Below are 19,185 nucleotides of genomic sequence, written 5' to 3'. Positions count from 1 at the left end.
ATAGCCACATTAAGAAAGGAACCATAGCAGATTAATGAGAAATGTACCATCATAAATAATATGTATTTATTGAAGAACTGGCTGTTGAATTAATTTAATATTTAATCTGATTTAGACAATTTTTTCAAAGGAAGTTTCTATTGAAGAGTGCTTTCTTTGATTCATCAATCTAATTCTTGACCTGTGGGATTGATCCTGTCACCTCTCACAGTGTTTAATATGTCAAACTGAGTCCTATTTGTACCTATTTCTTTGATGTTCTCAATGAAAAAACACATTGGCTTATTGCAGGCTTTGCAAATTCTACATTGTAACTATATCCAGTAATAATCAAAATATTAAAGATTGTTATCAGTGCATTTTCCAACAGAAATGCTCTTCATCTCTGCTAGCACAGTGTGAAAAGACAGTAAATGTTCCATTACTTACCAGTCTATCTAAACTCGTGCCCGCTGCTGTTGTTGGCCTCTCCTCTGGATTGTATGGCCTAAAGCGGGTATTGAAGTTTTCAGGAACAGAGCGGGAGGACCTTAAAGCAGGTGCTGGTTTAGGTTGGCCACATCCTTGAAAGACCTGAGAAAAATGTTTTAGATTATAATCAAACTTCACAGAAAAAGAAGACTGATTACAAGCTCATTCAAAGATTTGAAGCTTCAGTTTTCATTGATATCCTGGTAATAAATAGGACTCCTGAATAGAAAGTCAACTTTTCATTATTAGGAACTATTTGAGAAATGTGTATTAATAAAGATACTTATACCTTCTGGTTATAAATTTAAACCTATTTCATTGAGCCTAAAATTAAATACAGTTTGACATTCTCTCTCCTGCATAAGAAACAACGGAAGAAAATTATTTTGTGGTTGGACTCAGGTGAAGTTAAAGTTATGTTATGGCATGACAATTACCTGAGTTTTCAGCACATCCACCATTGCCAGCAATCTTATGAATGGTCTCCAAAGAGAGCACAAAAGCTGAACCATCTTATAAAGGGATTATCTTTTCAGGTTTTAAATCGTTTCTATAGACAAAGGTTGAGGCACATTAACTGCACTATCATGAGAACTTTGTTCTACCAATTGGTGGTTCCCTAGCTTAAGACAACTCTCAGGAGTGTTGGTCTGGCATTTACATAATCAGTATGTATAGTTTGAATGGAAAATGAAAGCACCTGGACCCCCCGCCCCAACAGCCTATAAGCAGCATGCTTTAAACTATGCATGCTGAAGGAGAGCACCAAGGATGCTACTGAATGTCAGTTGAATATCTGCATGTGAAGGAAGCTGGATTGGAAATTTGAAAGCCTCCAGTTAAACATAATGAAGGAACAGACACTAAATTTTAAAATAAGAGCTATGGAGGTTACATAACACAGCTTTTGATGTCTATTTTGACATCAAAGGCAAGAATTACCCACAAAAACAGCAGACAGTGGTCCTTCTCAACTTATTAGGCCACCGTTCAGTAAAACATATAGGAGTAGGCTTAACTCTTAGCATGTAAGAAATTCTATTTTTGTTTAAACAGCACATATGTAAGATGATGTACTAAATAGAGATGAAAAGTTCTAAGTGCTTTTCTGAATTGGGACCTTAGAGCTTATTTGTTGAGCTTCTTAACACAGGGCTTTATATGCTGAAAATAAGTATAACCATATTTGTGGCATAGGATGCAGTTACAAAGTTGGTATGTATGGCTTGATGCTTAAAGTATACCAAAAAAGCTGACAACATTTCAAAAATTCTTTTTTATGGGATGATTGTTATAATCCACCCAATGACATTGATGGTTCATCTTCTACTTGTGGATGCATTTTTATCTTAAGTAAATTCTCACACAGAATAAATGATGATATCCTGATTCATGACTTTTCTTGCTCTTAGGATTGAACACAATATTTTTTTGGCCATGTTTCCTGATATATTAATTTATAGATTATAAAAGGTGCAGAAATTCCTGAAATAAATTGACTTATGTTAAATAGTGTCTAGGCATCAGTTTTGCTTTGTATTCCCTTAATTGGCTGAAAGTTGGCCACTGCATTGTCTCTGAGGTTCTTTAATTTATGCTTGAAACATTCTTGGTCTGGTTCCAGAGTATCTGTAGGATTTTTTTGCTTAGTTCCTAACCTCCATCATTATGAGGGGAACTAGTCAATACATTCTTTCCATCACATGAGATGGCTGCTGCATACTTAAAGAATTTTAAGTTTTTGAGCAAAAAAGAACTTTGCTTTCCTCCTGCAATATCATGTGGGACTAGATAATCTCCATTTTTTATACCTAATTACTATGTTTGTTTTCATGGATACTAATGGATACTTTTGGGACAACTTTGTACCCGTGGAAGTAGGATGCAAGTGGTTCCACAATTTTTTATGACTACAAATAAATTGTGAAACAAAATGAATTGTAGTTTAGTTAGACACAACAATCTGCATAAATCAACATCTGTAGTTAGGACATTAGATGTTCAACACAGAGAATAGCACCAGTAATTCATAATGAGTGCAATATATATGACTAAATATCTGGGAATGGGAAGTGAGGCACTGAAAATCTGGCTTTAAACCGTACAGGTATTTGATTTTAAAATATATACTTATTAGCTTTTGGAATAAGTTCTGTTCATTTGCCCTTTTTTGTATTATTCCTTTAGTATTTTTACCCAAGCTTGGGAATATAAATATTTGACTCTGAATTTGTAGTTTTGGGGAAAAAAATAAGATAAAGTAAAAACAAATTCCAAACTACTTCTGATCCAGCTGCTGTTGCTTTTCTTATTCTATGTCTTCCCCCTGAACTGCCACCAATTCCCAGTGCCTTTGAATTGCCACCCATTCTCCTGCTGCCAAATTGTCACTGGTGCCCAGCTCCTTGGGCCAAATAAAATTGCTTGGTGGGCTGTAGGTTGCTGACCTCTGCCTTAGATAACAGCATCTTCTGTGCTTGCTCCAGAAAATCTGAAGGCTAAGTAACATACATAATACTAATGTGAGAGAGGGTAAGATATTAGCAAGGATCTTGGTTTTCTCTAATAAAAAAAATTCCAAATTTTTGGATTTAGAAAAAATAAGCCTAAATCCCCATTTTTCCATGATTAAAATGAAATGTCACTAGTGAACTATAGTGCAATTTCATTTTAATCATAAAAAATGGGGATTTGGGGAGTTTTATATCCAAAAATTTGGGATTTTTTAAAATCAGAGAACACCAGGATTCCTGTTGATATCAGTACTGAGAGAGCTGTTGAAGCTGACACTTGGAGGGACGCTCTGGTGCAAGTTATGGTGGCTATGATAAGTAGAAGGTGTTGGAGTCTGCACCCAAGAAGCTGTAGCCTGAACCTGAATTGAGTCAGGTTCTATGGCAGAATAAAAAAACAGTGCTGATGCAGGTATAAAGGACATCTGTGCCATTGAAGAATGATGCACACATCTCTGCATGGAGGGAGTTAAAATAAGAGTGATAGAACCAGGAAGGGCCTGAGGGAAGTCTGGTTTAATTCAGCCAATACCAGATTTGAAGTTTTGATGCATTGCCCCTATCAGAAAGCTTAGATGTCCCATGGGGCTTGGCAAATGGACTGGGAAAAGATGATTGACATCTTTCTGTATGCTTTTAGTAGGACTTGTTTTGGTTACATAGAAGGTGCTGTCAGGAAGGTCAGAGGTATTAGATAATTGAAGCCACAAGCACTGATTTTGATAAAATTCAATTCCCAGCATTTTTTTTTTTTGATATTGAGGAAAGTAGAGTCTGAGTCAGGACACACAGATTGCTCAAGTGAAAAGGCTTTGAGTCCTTTCAGGAAAGGATCTGTTAATATTGGAAGCAATTATAGATGTGAGTGTTCCTGAAGTAAGATTAATATCCTGATTGGCCATCATTCCTGGGCTTGACCATATTGTGGGACAAGAAACCCAGAGATTTATGATCTGATATTTTGAACAGCTGGTACCAAATATAAATTTGAAAGAAATAAAGAAATAAAATATAGTTCCTAGCTCAGGAAGAATGAAAAAGAGCTTATCTTAATGCTAACTTTCTAGTTATTGATAAGTGCACCAAAAAACTAGCACCAACAGGCCATTTACAAACAATACCTTGACAGAGAGATGCAGAGAGATGGCTCAGCTGATGGTGGTGACAGTGAGAAGGAACCGAGGTGTTCTGAGCTCCTCCACCCTCTGCATGCATTTGGCTGGATGCATGAGAGTGTGAAGGGGGCCTGTGGACAAGGTCTACAAGGGTGATTACAGAAAACTCCATCTTGAGCACCCTAGGAAGTTGTGCCCCTAGGAACAATGACATATATATACACAGTATCGCTCAAAGAAGAATGGACCTGAATATCTATTGTACATTTGTAGGAGTAGGAAACTGAATAGGAAATTCAACACTCCATTTAGTACTTAGAGAGAAAGGAAGACAAACAATGAGCCTTAAAAACTGAGACTTGTGATAGCTTCATGATATATATTTTTCTACTGCCTTTTTGAAGATGGAGACTGCTATTATTCACAAAAGAAGTTATGTTATTACTCTCAGTGCCTTTTGCATGTACAACACTGCATAATAGGTGAACTATGCCACAGAAATGATCTTTGCCCCAATATGAAGTCACAGTTTTTACACTGTAGAACTATACTTGGCAAAACAAATGCAAGCTGATAAAGCACAGTTTAATGGGAATGCCTTATAGAATAAAGAAGCTTTTGCAAAATGTTTGAAGCAAGAGATGGAAAGAGTTTGGATTAAAATAACTATGAGGATGTCAGGCAGGATGGTGTTATAAAGAGCACTTTGATAGAAAAAATATGCATTGGCCTAACTGCATTAAATTTAATGGAGCCACAACAATTTTCATCAGTATATGGTCTGAACACTTTTCTTACGTTTCAACCAGTATAATTAGCCTTTACATTAGTGTAAATAAGGAATGGACAGGTGACCTAAACTCCTGCACAATCTTAATTCTAGGTAAAATTACCTTGAGGAAAATTAATATAAAAATATGGTGGAGTAAGTCAAAGTGGTCTAGGAGTTGTCTGTCTGCTTCAATCTTAGGCTATCCAGTTGCTATAGGTAAATGCTCTATTACATGCTCCCATGCCACCTAATAGTAGGGTGCTTTAATAAAGCCAACTGCAAGCAGCTACGGCCTGATAAAACATATTGTTGTAAATGTATTTGGTATGTAGGTCCATAATGCAGTATGGGGTGTCAAATAACAACTAGATTTCATAATAATGGTGACTGAATTTTAGTGGTGGGTAAAGCCTCTGTGTGGGCTTGTGGGCATGTGCATATGTCATTATATGTCAGTTATAGTATTATTTACACACGAGAGAATTTTACATTTAGATGTTAGAGGGAATTTGCCTGTGGGCCTGAATCAATACATCTACAGTGAGAGTTCAGTCTAATACAAGTCCCAAAACGGTCTGGAAAAACCATGAAATATTGGAAAACCTGTGTTCTGCTTGATGTGAAGAATGGTTTACCTCCTTGGTGCCTGTTAATTCATCTGATATCTTCCATCAGATATTGGAATTCCTCCAAGAGTTACAGAATTGCTGATAAAACTAAATCTGTTCCTGGATTAGCTCTGAAATTCTATTTTATGCAGCCAAATCATATAAATCTAGATATATACTTAATTTCCACAAAATTATATGATGGTCTGACAGCATATACAAGAAGAGATGTTCATACCATAGATAACTGATTCAAAGACTATTAACATCTGGTTTTCATGGAGATAAGGGGTTAGAAGGTGGCATATATGAAATATATACAAGAGTTTAAAAGCAAGCACATGCTCAGTATATTAGATTTGTCATATGCTGGAAAGGAAAAATTCTGTATTACAGAGAGTGCATTTCAATCCCTTAATTTCCTACAAATGGTTTTAAAGAATTCCCTTCCTATTCTCTGGAGTCTATAAACTGTTATTAAAGCTGAGGATATAGTGAAAATAAAAATCCCCAGGAGGTGAACATATGATTGAATCAAAATGGTATGGATTCCAAAACCTTTTTCATGGTGCACATATAGCAAATAGTTCATAGGCTATTAACTGTAGGGTCTATCATACTGGACAGCTATAATCTAATGGCTATGGATGAAGTCTGATACCATGAGAGAGCCATATCTTAGGAAGTTATTGATCTGTTGACAAATAAAACTACCTCAACAAGATGATTCTTCTGTCATCCATCAGAGAACAGTAAGGTTAATTTTCTTGTGACATATGGCTTTCCTGGCTCAGGATTTTGGGAAGTGTGGGCTCAGATTTCCCCAGAAGAGATGAAATTTTGAAAGTATAAGTGAATGTAGTTCCATGATATATCAATTATCATTGAAAATATCTTCCAATGTAAGAATAACTGTATGTAGGACTCAGAAGTGAACTGAGTTTATGCCAAGGAGCCATGATGTCATTGAATCTAGGCAGGATATACATTTTCCTGGTCAATATGAAAAAAGAAAAAGATGTAGGGAGAAAAACAACAAAGAAAAGGAAACCTCAATATATTTGATAACAAGCAGTTAGTGTGATTTTCCATGAAATATCTTTTAAGAAAAAAAGTCTGCTTCTTTTTTGGTTTAGGGAATAAGTATGCTGCAAAGGCATGCTCTAAACCTCCATGGCATATGAGAGTGTATGGTTTGACTCTTAGTGTGGTTGGTGAACTCCAAGATCAACCCCATAGGAATAAGGCTTGATTTTACAATGGGTAGGGTAGTATCCTTAACATCTTGATAACTTCCATGGGAGTTGAAAGTCACAGAATCTTGCAGGAAATTCAGTGCTTTGCAGGACTTGGCCCCATAGAGTGCTATGTGGTGACAGAGGAGAGGAGAGGGAGTGGCACAGGGCAAAACAATAACTTCATCTTCTCCCATTCCCTCTTTTCTCTTATTTTTCCAATTACAGTTGCTTCTTTCTGGTAATGAAAAAAGCACTAAATCAGACAGCAATCATGTCAGTGTCTAACTAACATGAATGCACTACTGTTAAATCAATGGGAGCTGCCCAGTATTTTGATTCAGAGCAGCTGGCAAGACTATTGACTTCAGATATTCTACCAAGGAGCACAGACAAAGGTAAATAAAAGAAAAAACATCTATTGTTCACTCATGGCTCAACAGTACCTATTGTTGAATTCAAAGATAATAATAGGTTCAGAGAAGAAGGTGGTATATTTATATACCACTGAAAATGGAAATATGTACCTTTGACTGTTTATTATGGCACCAGATTCTAGACAAAAACTTCATCAAATTGAAGCTGTAGGACAGAATGATATTTCCCCTGAGTGGCCATTAAAGAAGGTTAAATGGAATGCTTCATTTATTCACCTCCAACATGTTATGCATCAACATGACCTATACCAAACAGACCATCTTTAGAGGTTAATATAGAAAGTCACAGATGTGGCACGGGCAAAAGTTACTATCTCTGTCAACTGTCTCTTACAGAGCAACCAGAGAAAGTTTGTATCAAATGCAAAGTAATTTACAACATCCCTTGTCTTCCTTAAAAAAATAGAATCTTTCTTGGTGCCATCTGTTTTTGAAGATGTTTATAGAGTTTTTAACAGGTCAGGGGATTTGGAGCAAGCCTGCCGCTCTAACAAACAAACAAAAAATAAGACCCAGCAGCATGGTCAGTCTCTCTCAGATACTGTATAGTAGAGAGAGAAAGTGAACAATTTACCTTTGCTTTTGACATTCAGAAGAGGATAGGAAGTGACTTGCACAGTACCTTTGCTGACACCTGCATACTGTTTTCTTGCATGTTCATGATGGCTTCAGAAATCTTAACATCAATAGGATCCATGACTGATTCAATGTTGAACGGTCCCTCTAATCTCTCTGCTACCAGAAGCATAGCATCTGTTAAAACACAAAGGAGCCAGTCCTTTAAAGAAGGGTACCCTCAGTTACATTATGCAACTCAGCTTGTCCTGCCAGAGACGGAAATGCTCTGGATTGGTTCAGTATTCTGTAGATCTGTGACCAATGGACACAGGAGACTTTAACATAATGCCGATGGACACAGGAGACTCCACAAATCCAATTCCCTTAATTGTCATAACCACAAAAAATACAATAGAGATTGTAAAGTTGTTACATTAATAATAGTTGCCAAGTTAAGTAATTGTTTTTGTATACACTATTAGGGCATCTGAAACAGAATTTTTTCTAGACTATGCTTGTATAATCTTACCCATCAGAAAAAAGCAGGTTGATAGAAATGAACCCTGGAGTATATTTCTGGAGTTTGTACAAGTTGATGAACATGTTGATATGATATATCAGGCTCTTACAATTAAAGCAGCTGTTCATTCTGACCCTAATGATCCGATTTTCTTGCAATATGAACAGGCAATGAATACTGGATTCCTGCCAGAACAAATAGATATAAACCATGTTTTTCTCTCTATGTTTTCCACTTTACAATTTAAAGAAAAAACAGTTGAAAGTTGTTTGCAGAAAGATACACTGCTTGTATCATCTGGGATTTTTATAACCTATTTTGCCTAATTATGTGGAAGCCAGTGACAGTGTAATCTTATCTAGTAGGGTTGTTTATTTATTTATTTATTGATTGATAAAAATTAACCACTAGTAAATAAATTAAGCAAAATTAAAATGTTATTCTATAAAACTCAAATATTTATCTATTCATTGATACAGATGCAACACATGTATATTTATGAAACCTATGTAATAAACTGTGTCCAAGTCTTGTGATAACTTTTTTTACATCTCATTTTACTCTGTCTACTGATCTATTAATCAAGAATGGATTCTAATTTTCCAGAGTTCCTAGAAGCTTTAAACAGCTTCCATTCAGTCTATAACAAACAAAAATCCTAGAGCTGTAAAGATAAAACATTGTTTTTTCTTTTCAAACTGTATACTTTCCTCCATAACTTATTCTGTACTAAGCTTTACACATGGTATTTTTAAAATTCTACTGCATATTTAAGGTCCAAGTCACAGATCTATATGGACATTTAGACACCTAAAAACCCCTGTACATCTGGGACTAAAATTTTACATTTGATCAAGTCTATAAGGGGAAGATATCTTACAACCCAGTGGGATATCTTGCACGGGTTTTTAACTCAGGGAAGACATAAAATATTAAACATTCAATTTGCAATATAGAAAACATTATTGTTATTGGGGTGTTTTCTTTTACATTTATTACTTACTGTGTGCATTTTGCCTGAATCCTATATAATTAGATCCCTGCTGGGTGTGTCTACATGTGAATTACTACACTTTTTCTAAAGTGCATCAAATTTAGTACCTCCAATGTGAGGTACTAAATAAATGCACATCATGCTACCTTAATGCATAGTACTGCAAATGTATGTTTTTAAGTGATATTTAATGCGCAGTAGCTTATTTGACTAAACATTAGCATAATTGCACTTTTTAATGTGACGTTTAATGTGCAGTAAAACAGGCTACTGTGCGTTAAAGTCCACATGTAGGCCTACCCATTAAGAAGATATCCCTGACTTTATTGACAGAATACAAAAAAAAGCTCCAGTATATATATATATATTCAAAGATTCCCCAAATAAATTTTCTGAACTGATTATGATAATTTCAGAAAACATGCTAGAGTGCTATGATTTAAGAGTTGGGGATGGTATGCATAATTTTTTCATTGGTTTGTAAGCTCAACTCTTGCTGATAAATCCTTTATTAGGGTTTTGTTGCGTATTTGTGCATTCACATGCATGCACTTAATAGCTTATGCTGTTCTATAAGCTATTAGGTTCAATATAGTAGAAACTTGAGGCACTGTTAAACGTTACCCTTGGGCTATACTAAGACCTCTTAATATGGGAGTGTTCACATGTTATAGCATGAAAATGAGTGCTAAGTACCCTCTGGGGGTGTGTCCAGCTGAGTGTGCATGTGTGGTATGTGGTGCCGCAAACCATATGTGCTGCCGCAAACCACATGTGCTGCATACGCATGTGTTCGCAATGCTGCTAATTTGCAACATGGCAGGTTTTTTTGATGCTGGGAAATCCCAGTGTCAAAAAACCCACTCCTGAAAAAAGCAGGGCAGTGCATGTGGCGGCAGTGTGTGCTGCCTGAAACTGGAGCCTGACCAGTTGCAGCCATACTCCAGCTGCTGTTCAGGCTCCACCTGTCGGATTGCTGGAGCCCTGACAAGGCCCCAGGTAAAACTTCTGGGACAAGACCAGATGCTGACCCTAGCCTCCCCTACCCAACCTGGGGTAACTTGTTGAGGGCCAGAGAGCACGTGCATGAACATTCCCCGGGAACAAGTAGCAGTGGTTCAACTATGTGCTGCCTCTATTTGTCCCTGGGGAAATGCATGTGTGTGCTTGCCTGGATGTACCCTGGGTGTCTTAAAGTTAGGCCACTTTGGACAAGGTTTATCCTTGAGCTGTGTTACCCAGCTTGTCTGATGTGTGACCACTCTGTGGAGATAGTGACCAATTTTCAGTCCTCCAGCATCCCAGGATACACCATCCCCTCTCCCCACCTCTTGCTCTATATGGACAAACTTTTCACTTCCCAAACTGTACTGCCCGGGGTGGTACAGGCCCCACACCAACTCCCCCTCCTGCCCCCAGAGGATGCAACCCTGTGCAAGCAGCCAGAAATGCAAGCAGTGCAGGCCAGCTATTACCTACCTACCTTTGTTAACCAGATGCAACCAGAAGCAGAGAATAAGCCAAAGGAAAATGCCTTTCCCTACCACTGTCAGCCCCACAGGGCAGCATAACCCCTGTCAACCAGTTCCCCAATGCCCCTTCTGACCCAATCTCAGTTCATTAACACATGATGCTTTCAATTTTTATTATATTATTTTTGAAATTTCTTTCATTTTATTATTTGTGTCTTTATTTCTTTTATTTCATTTCAGTGGCTGACTTCCTTGACCACAGCTCCCATCTTCCCATGACTCTCTGCCTGCAAGCTCCATGCTCCCACACCCCACCGCCCACCTTTCCCATCCACCTAGAGCAGGCTTTCTAGCTTGCCAGCCCTTTGGTGACAAGTCACATTTGAGGCTTCTTGTCATGCCCCTGCTTGCTAGTCCTCTAATGGCAGGTCACAGTTGCACAGGTGAGAGATGGCATTAAGCTTTAACATATGAATGCTTAAAGCTCCTTCTAAAGTTAACACTGCTTAACATTCCACAGCACTTAGTATGGCCTAAGGATAACGTGTAACAACACCCTTGGTGACACTTAAGGGCCTGTGCTACACAAGTCAGAAGAGATGATCTAATGGTTCCTTCTGTCATGATTCTCTATGACTCTTGGAATAAGTATATATTATTTTGTACAAAGTGTTTCCTTCTTCTCCAAAAATACATGAACTTTACTACCAAACTAGATAAGAGATTTAAAAGCTCAGCTAACAACCCATACCATATTTACTCAAATATAAGATGAAAAATTTTCCCCCAGTCAGCACAGGAAAAAAAACAACCCCCTGTCTTAATACCACCCACAAAGGTGAAAAAAAAAAGAAAGAAATTGACTGAAGAAACAAAGCTAGGCAAATTCCTGCATCAGCTCTGTCTTGTATATCCTTTAGGATGAGATCCTGCCCCTCAGCTGACAATGCAGAGCCTGGACCACAACTGAACTGTTTTAGCACTGCAGTATTCAAACAGTAGAGAATGGAGAATCTCCATAGGGTAGATCTTATCAACAGGGATCCTGGTTTTCTCTGACAAAAAAAAAAAATCCCAAATTTTTAGATTAAATAAAGTAACCCAATATCCACAGTTTTGCATGATTAAAATGAGAGGCCAATAATCATAGATGGAAAAATGTGAATTTTGGGTTACTTTATTTAATCCAAAAATTGGGGATTTTTTAATCAGAAAAAAACAGGATCCCTTTTGATAAGATCAACCGTATGGAGATTCTCCATTCTCTACTGTTTGAATACTGCAGTGCTAAAACAGTTCAGTTGTGGTCCAGGCTCTGCATTGTCAGCTGAGGGGCAGGATCTCATACTAAATGATATACAAGAAAGAGCTGATGTAGGAATTTGCTTTGCTTGTTTCCTTCAGTCAAATGATTTTTCTTTTTTTTTTGTAGGTGGTATTATTAAAAGAAATGGAGGTTCTCTAAATGATTTATTTGATTTAAAAATTCCCCGGCACATATATGCATTTCAAGATTAATTGATATTTAGACCTTGTACATTCTCAGGCTGGAAAACAGATAGATTCATAATTTAAACAGATGTGAGTCTGCATGCTACTCCTATGAATTGCATCAAGCCATCATCTTTTTCAATGATCTTTTCACCAAAGATGACATTTTCTTGTGTATGTTACATTTTCTTCAGTCAGACTTACATACAACTGGTTAATCAGAGACTAACTTTTCTCCTCTTGAAAGAAAATGGTCAAGCCTAAGAACACTGTTTCATGGCACACCCTGGTGATTATCATGGATCCTTGTTTTCTGATTTAAAAAAATCCCCAGTTTTCAGTTAAAAAAGTAACCCCAAATCCACATTTTTCCATGATTAAAATGAAACTTCACAATATATCTAGCTATATATTAGTGGTGCTTCATTTAAATCATAGAAAAATGTGGATTTTGGGTTACTTTTTTTACACCAAAAATTGTGGATTTTTTTTTAAATCAGAGAAAACCAGGATCCCTGGTGATTATACATTTTTTAAAAATGAACTTGATGAATTACAGACTGCTAATGAAAATGGTTATGGGTCCCATGGTCCCTCTACTGCTATAGGCTGGGCCAGACAGCAAAGTGCTTCTAATGCATTGTTCCTTCCCTGAAGCCCCTAAAGCTGAGAGAGACCTCTGGGTGTTTTGGGTTAGTTAACTTGTGGGGAGGGAGGAGATTAGCTGGGCTGGACCCTGTACATTTTACTTTGGACATTCATCTCTGCAGACCCAGAAACTCAGAATAGATTTCTTTTTGAAGATTAGCCTTCTCCTCAAGGGACTTCCAGAAGCAGAGGGTGTTTTTGGTTTCTCTGGAAGCATGACTTCTTCAGGAGGTGGCACAAACCCTAGTGCTTATTTCAGAAGGAAAAGGGTCTGGTCCAAAGTCCAATGAACTTAATGGGTGCCCCAACTGGGCTCTGAATCAGGTTTTCCATTCCCTTCTTAGTCCATGTCAGTTCTTGAACCTCAGTAGAACGGTGCCAGGAAAACTCGGAAAAAGGCATCTTGTAGTGTTATTAGTTCCCCAGCAATGTTCATTGCTTCTGGTGTTATGAGTATCTTCCTACCTGTTATCTCTAAAGAAATGTTGAGTGTTTGTCCAAATACTGCAATGTAAGCTAATATAACCAGAAGTGCTATCTGGAAAATGTCCACAGCATGTAAGGATTTGTGTGCGTGTGACTGCAATAGGAGAGCAGGAAAGGCATGTGTAAATAGAATGCTTTTATTGTAAATAAGCCCGACCTTGAGAGTGGCAACTGCAGTTCAGGAAAGGGACACTGCTATAAATATACCGGGTAGCACAGAAATCCTCTTTCATTTCCCTCCTTCCCTGTTAAGGAGGGAGGGAACTGTATTCGTTATGTCATGCAGTTAAGGCTGAAGGGAGCTTTCTGTTATACATATAAATATAAATAATGGTTTTCAGATCATAATAATATTACATTTACACAAAGATGAAAATTGAATTAAAGGCGCAGCTTTACGTAGAAAAGCAATAAAATCAAACTTGCATCCCAGCAACACCCTGCCAAAACCTTTTACCACCAGATTATGATTTACTAAAGGAGTTCAAGGAGAGGGGAAAAGCAAAATGCCTCCTCATATTTAATGAGGTGCTAAGAACTCCTTTCTCTGGAAACCAGAATCATGGATGGGAGTCATCCCAAAACTTCTGTTTCTCTGAGAGTGCACAGTCCATATTTCAAAGTACTATTTGTATGAAAACAACACATAGCTCTCTGTTGGTGCTTATAATCCCTAATTAACAGATTTTTTTCACTGAAGCACGTTTTGTAAAACCAACATGCACAAATTGTAAAGTATAACATATGTATGCTTTAATAATTCCTGTATTGACACAATATGTCCTAGTGCTTGAGTTGCTCTTAGATTTTGCCCTCTTCTTTCACTGAATCCTTTGCCCTTAATCTCATGTTTCCCCACCAGGTATTCTTCTACTGTCCTCCCAGAGGGCCTCAATCCACCAGCTGTTATCACAGCACACGCAATGGATTACGTTCATCATAAAATGCATTGATGGCTTTCTTTTAAAACAATACAGTTGTAGAGTTACATTCTTTTAAAATAGTACCAGAGAAGCAATGTTCTTCCTGCTGCTGCCTTCCCTTTATACAAGAGCTCAGGATGAGAGCAGTCATCTAAAATATCGGAGACCCATACTTAAGTCCTACTTTTGCCTGATGGCATGCAAACCTACATCTTCCTGGAGATCAGGGAATGGTGATAAGGCACTCTGCTGGGACATGGGAGCTCAAGGCCACTTATAGTTAGGGATGCTCCTCCCTTTGAAACTATGCACAGAATATATAAGGATTCATTTGTTGGGAGAGAGAGAGCGAGAGAGAGAGAGAGAGAAAGACTATGATTCTCTGGCCTAGAGGGCACTCATTTCAAATGGGAGAGTCTGGGTTCCAACTACTGCCCCAAGGACTGTTTATATATTTTAATCAAGGATTGTTTAATGTAAAATATTTGAACAGTTCTTACAGCAGAGATAGGAACCCAGAGCCCACCTGACAAATACCCTGCTAAGCTAATGAACAAGGCAGAATTTTGAAACGATGGAAGGAACTGCATGTCTTCAGATATAAATCATTTCATAAAATAGCTCTCTAGGTTTTGTAAGACATATCCTTTTTCAGCTCATGTAAATTAGCAGATATAAGTAAAAGATTTTAGTTTTGATTTTACAAGTCAGATATGCACTGGTTTTGCTTTACAATGCGATCACTTGCAAAAGCAGGAATTGTCAATAACACAAATGAGCTAACTTGCTTCCTAGCTCATTTTCTAATAATGCAGCAATTTCTATCAGTCCCTGGGGGCTTGTGTCTCTCCTTCTCCTTTATGCAGAATAGTTCAAGAAATCACTTTAATACCACAGATAATATATGAAAAAGATATTGACAGTCTTCATCTTGTAGTGGTAGACAGCAACAAAATGAGTTTTCTTGAGGGAATGGCAGGTTCACTAGATTTGATTAAACATTTGGTATAACATACTTTTTTCCTATATGTACAAAAAATTACTGTATAAAAAAATCAAAATTTCCTCTTCCCCCTGTGTCCTACTGTAGATTTTAGCAATTCTAAATGATTTAGCACACTTTTATTAAGGACCAAATTTTACCTCAAAGGAGTAGAGGAGGTGATAAAAGCTGTGCCGATCACTATAGCTATTACTGGGCCCAGCATTTGCCTCTGTCTTTACTGAGGGGAATGTAGGATCTATATAGTACTCATACCTGCAGGATAGGGGAGATAACATTCATGTAGGCAAATGGAGCATAAATACAGGCATTAACTCCAGAGAAGACACCAGTGGGAAGTGATAAGCAGGGATCCTGGTTTTCTCTGAAAAAAAAGATCCCCAATTCTCAGATTTAAAAAAGTAACCCAAAATGTATGTTTTGCCATGATTTTCCACCATGTGGTATTTCATTTTAATCATGGAAAAATGTGGATTTTTTAAATCTGAGAATTGGGGATCTTTTTTATCAGAGAAAACCAGGATCCCTGGTGATGAGGCTAATGCAGGGGTGGGCAAAGTCCGGCCTGTGGGCCACATCAGGCCCACGGTGGACTCCATTTCCCAGCAGCCTCTGCCTGCATCACTGTGGACAGTTCTGATGGAGATCCCAGGAGCAGGGGTGTTGTGACAGTGCAGGGCCATGGTTTCCATGGAGACTGGCCGCAGCAGTGCTAGCAGGGCATGCAGTTGGGTAGGGAGCTGCTCCAGGGCTGGGGTCTTGCAGTGGTGACAGCGTGGTCTGGAGCCAAGGCACAGCTGCAATCTGCTTCACACATGCCTGGGGCAGGGGCATGTAGGCAGCAGTTCATGGCTCTGCCCCAGCTCTGGACCATGCTGTCACTACTGCAAGTTCCCAACCCTGGCCCCAGAGCAGCTCCCTGCCCAGCCATGCATCCTGCCATTGCTGCTGGGGCTGGTTTCCATGGAAATCCTGGCTGCACTGACAATCCTGGGGTCTCCATGGAAACCAGCCACAGCAATGCAGGTAGTGGCTGCTAGGAAATGGAGTCTGGCTGCCTTCCAGATCTGCCATTTTGCCCACCTCTGGGTTCATGTCTTCCCCATCCAATAGCTCAAGGAGCAAACTACACTGGCCATGGATGAACCACGTCTTCTATTTGAACATTTAACACCCAAGAGAGAGAATGTGCTTCTAAGGCTCTGCTGTGTTGAAGCTCTACTAGGGATATGCAAAATCTGACTCTCATAGCTACTCTAAAGGGTTTTAATAACTCAATTTTTTTAGGGTATTCTATTCAGGATTTCCAGTTTCTTACATTTTACTTATCCCCCTTGACCTTCTTCTACCCACACAGTACTGCACAACACTTCCCTCTGTCTAAGGAGGAATAAACTTAGCACTAGACTCCTACTTCTACTGAATTGGATTCCAAAACAAGTCTGTAAACTGAACTTGGCTGTCAGGTCTGAAAACTGACAACCTTTTCTGTAGTAAAGAATAATTTAGTGTGTTTTGGTATGTTTGGATGTGATAGGATTGCTCGACTCTTGTCAGTCTGGCTTTTACCTTGGCAACTGCACTTGCAACCTTAGTTGATGATCTTTACTTGGAGACTGATGGGGGAAATTGTGCCCTGCTGATCTTACTAGATCAGGGATGGCCAACCTGTGGCATGCATGCTGCAACTGGCACACTCAGCCACTTTGTTTGGTACACAGCGAATCTGGCAGGGGGAAGAGCAGAGCAGTGGATCAGGCAGGGAGGAGACAGCAAGAGCAATAGATCAGACAGGAGAAGAGGATTGGGTAGCACTCAGGGAGGAAGCGTGGCTTAATTTGTGGGACCCTGACCGAAAAGTTTGGTCCCTACTGTATGACATCTTTGATACAGTTGACGGTGAGGTGCTGGTAAAGCATTTAAATGACCTGGTGGGTATTTGCAGGACTGCTCTAAATTGGTTTTGCACTTTCGTAGCAGGGAGGTCCCAGAGCTTGGTGATGAGTCAGTACTTGTCATCCTGTCAGGATCTTTCCTGTGGGGTCTCCCAAGGCTCCATCTTGTTGCCCCTTCTGTTCAATGTATATGTAAAGGTGCTGGAAGAGATCATATGGAGATCTGGAGTAAGGTGTCAACAATATGCTAGTGACATCCAGCTTTAGCTCTCTTTTTCATCTGATCCAGAACCCAGAGTCTCTGTCCTTTCCCAGTGCCTGGCAGCAGTTGGGAACTGCAAGAAGGTGAACCAATAAGCTGAATTCAGACAAGACAGAGATGATGGTGGTGGGCAGACTGCTTGACTTTCAGAGCATTGGGATGCCTATCACCGATGAGGTTCTGCTTTGCCTTGTCACTCAGCTTCTCAATCTTGGGGTACTCTTAGATCTTCTGCTGTATCTTGATTTTCAGTTGGCAGCCGTGGCTAGGAGTGCCTTACCCGACTTCAGCTGTGACAGTTTCGTTCAGAAATGGATCTGGCCACTGTTAACCAACCTTCATAACCTAGGACACTCGACTACTTCAATATACTCGATGTGAACCTATCCTGGAGTACCACCTCCATGGAAGAAGCCGAAGCTGGCGGAGACTACAGCAGCATGCTTTCTACTGGGGTTGGGTCACCAGGAACACATCACTCCAGTACTCCAGAGCCTGCACTGGCCTTCAGTAACATTTCATCCAAAATTCAAAGTGTAGTTTTTGTCCTTTAAAACCCTAACGGACCACCTCCTTATGCTGCACTATGATGCCTAAGGTCTACTGTGATCAACCTCTTGTAAGTACTGTCAACTGCCAACTTCACTTGGTGAAAATATGTGAGAGGTCCTTCTTGGCCATTGCTCCTCAGCTTTGGAACTGCCTCCTTGAGGTACATCAGACTCTGAGCCTGGACATCTTACAGAAGTGCTGTAAGTCTTTTTTATTTGAGCAGGCACTTAACCAGCCAGGTGAAGCTGGAAATTTTTTTTTTTGGGGGGGGGTATTTGTTTTATATTCTATTTTAATACTCTACTTTCATTTTAAGTTATTTTCTTATTGGTTTTACTCTGTTGTTTTATGTGCAATTTTAAACACCTTCTGTAAAATATCTTCATTGGGAAGGGTGACATATAAATCTAATAAAATAAATGAATAAATAAAAATTACCTCAGGATGCTAAGGTCTAAGCCCATGAATCACATATTCTTTGGAATTCGAGAATCACTTCATTGTTACTGAGAGCACAATTTAAATTTCCTTCCAGATTTTTCACTCTGAGTCAGAAAGTTCATTTATCTTTGAATTTTCTTTTTTCTTAGCAATGCTGCCATTTACAAGAAACTTGACTTTAATTCATCTATGTTCAACCCCACATAAATATTTTTAGTGTTTTTTCATATGTCCCTTTAAAATAAGAAAGAAACAAACAAAAAAAGATATTTTATCTGGCAGAAATGAAATTGCCAACAATACAAATTCATGCAAAAGAAACAGCTGCACTAAAATGAACAAGAAAATAGGAATAAAAGGAAAGAAGGCCAAATTATATATAATTACAAATATAATTTGTGAAACAAATAGAGATATTTTACAGCCTCATTATGACAAATCCTGTTTCTGACAAATCCTGTTTCTGACAAATCCCTGTTTTTACCAATTTCTATAGTTGGAATCATTTTTTTCCTTTATTATAATACAGCTAACTGAATAACCCTATTATAGTGAATACTGTCTTTAAGGAATATTCCTCCTGGTCCTGTAGGTGTTTGTTATAATAAGGCTGCAAATAAATGGGAAAATAGGTTGAAAATAAAAATGGAATTTAACTGAAACTTTTCGAAAAACCTAAGTACAAGAAAAATAAGAAAACAAGAAAATAACAAAAACATAAGCATATCTAAAAATGTGAATATAACATTTGAGGCATCGATTTAATATTGTTTCCAGAACTGCATGAGT

General features: G+C 38.4%; 1 protein-coding gene across 1 annotated transcript in view; it reads right to left on the bottom strand.

The window, feature by feature from the left end:
* Positions 1-19,185, bottom strand: part of GPC6 (glypican 6) — a 1,304,538-nt gene that overhangs the window by 91,964 nt on the left and 1,193,389 nt on the right. The window contains exons 5-6 of the mRNA XM_019524944.1: positions 7,774-7,904; positions 430-573 (exon numbers count right to left, since the gene is read on the bottom strand). Coding sequence (XP_019380489.1) covers positions 430-573; positions 7,774-7,904 — 275 coding nt within the window. The remainder of the gene's footprint in view (positions 1-429; positions 574-7,773; positions 7,905-19,185) is intronic.

Source organism: Gavialis gangeticus, unplaced genomic scaffold, assembly GCF_001723915.1.
Source record: "Gavialis gangeticus isolate Ggan-Ray unplaced genomic scaffold, GavGan_comp1, whole genome shotgun sequence".
In the NCBI taxonomy this organism is placed as follows: Eukaryota; Metazoa; Chordata; order Crocodylia; family Gavialidae; genus Gavialis; species Gavialis gangeticus.
The sequence above is the reverse complement of the archived record's forward strand: the minus strand, read 5'-3'. Positions and strand labels throughout refer to the sequence as shown.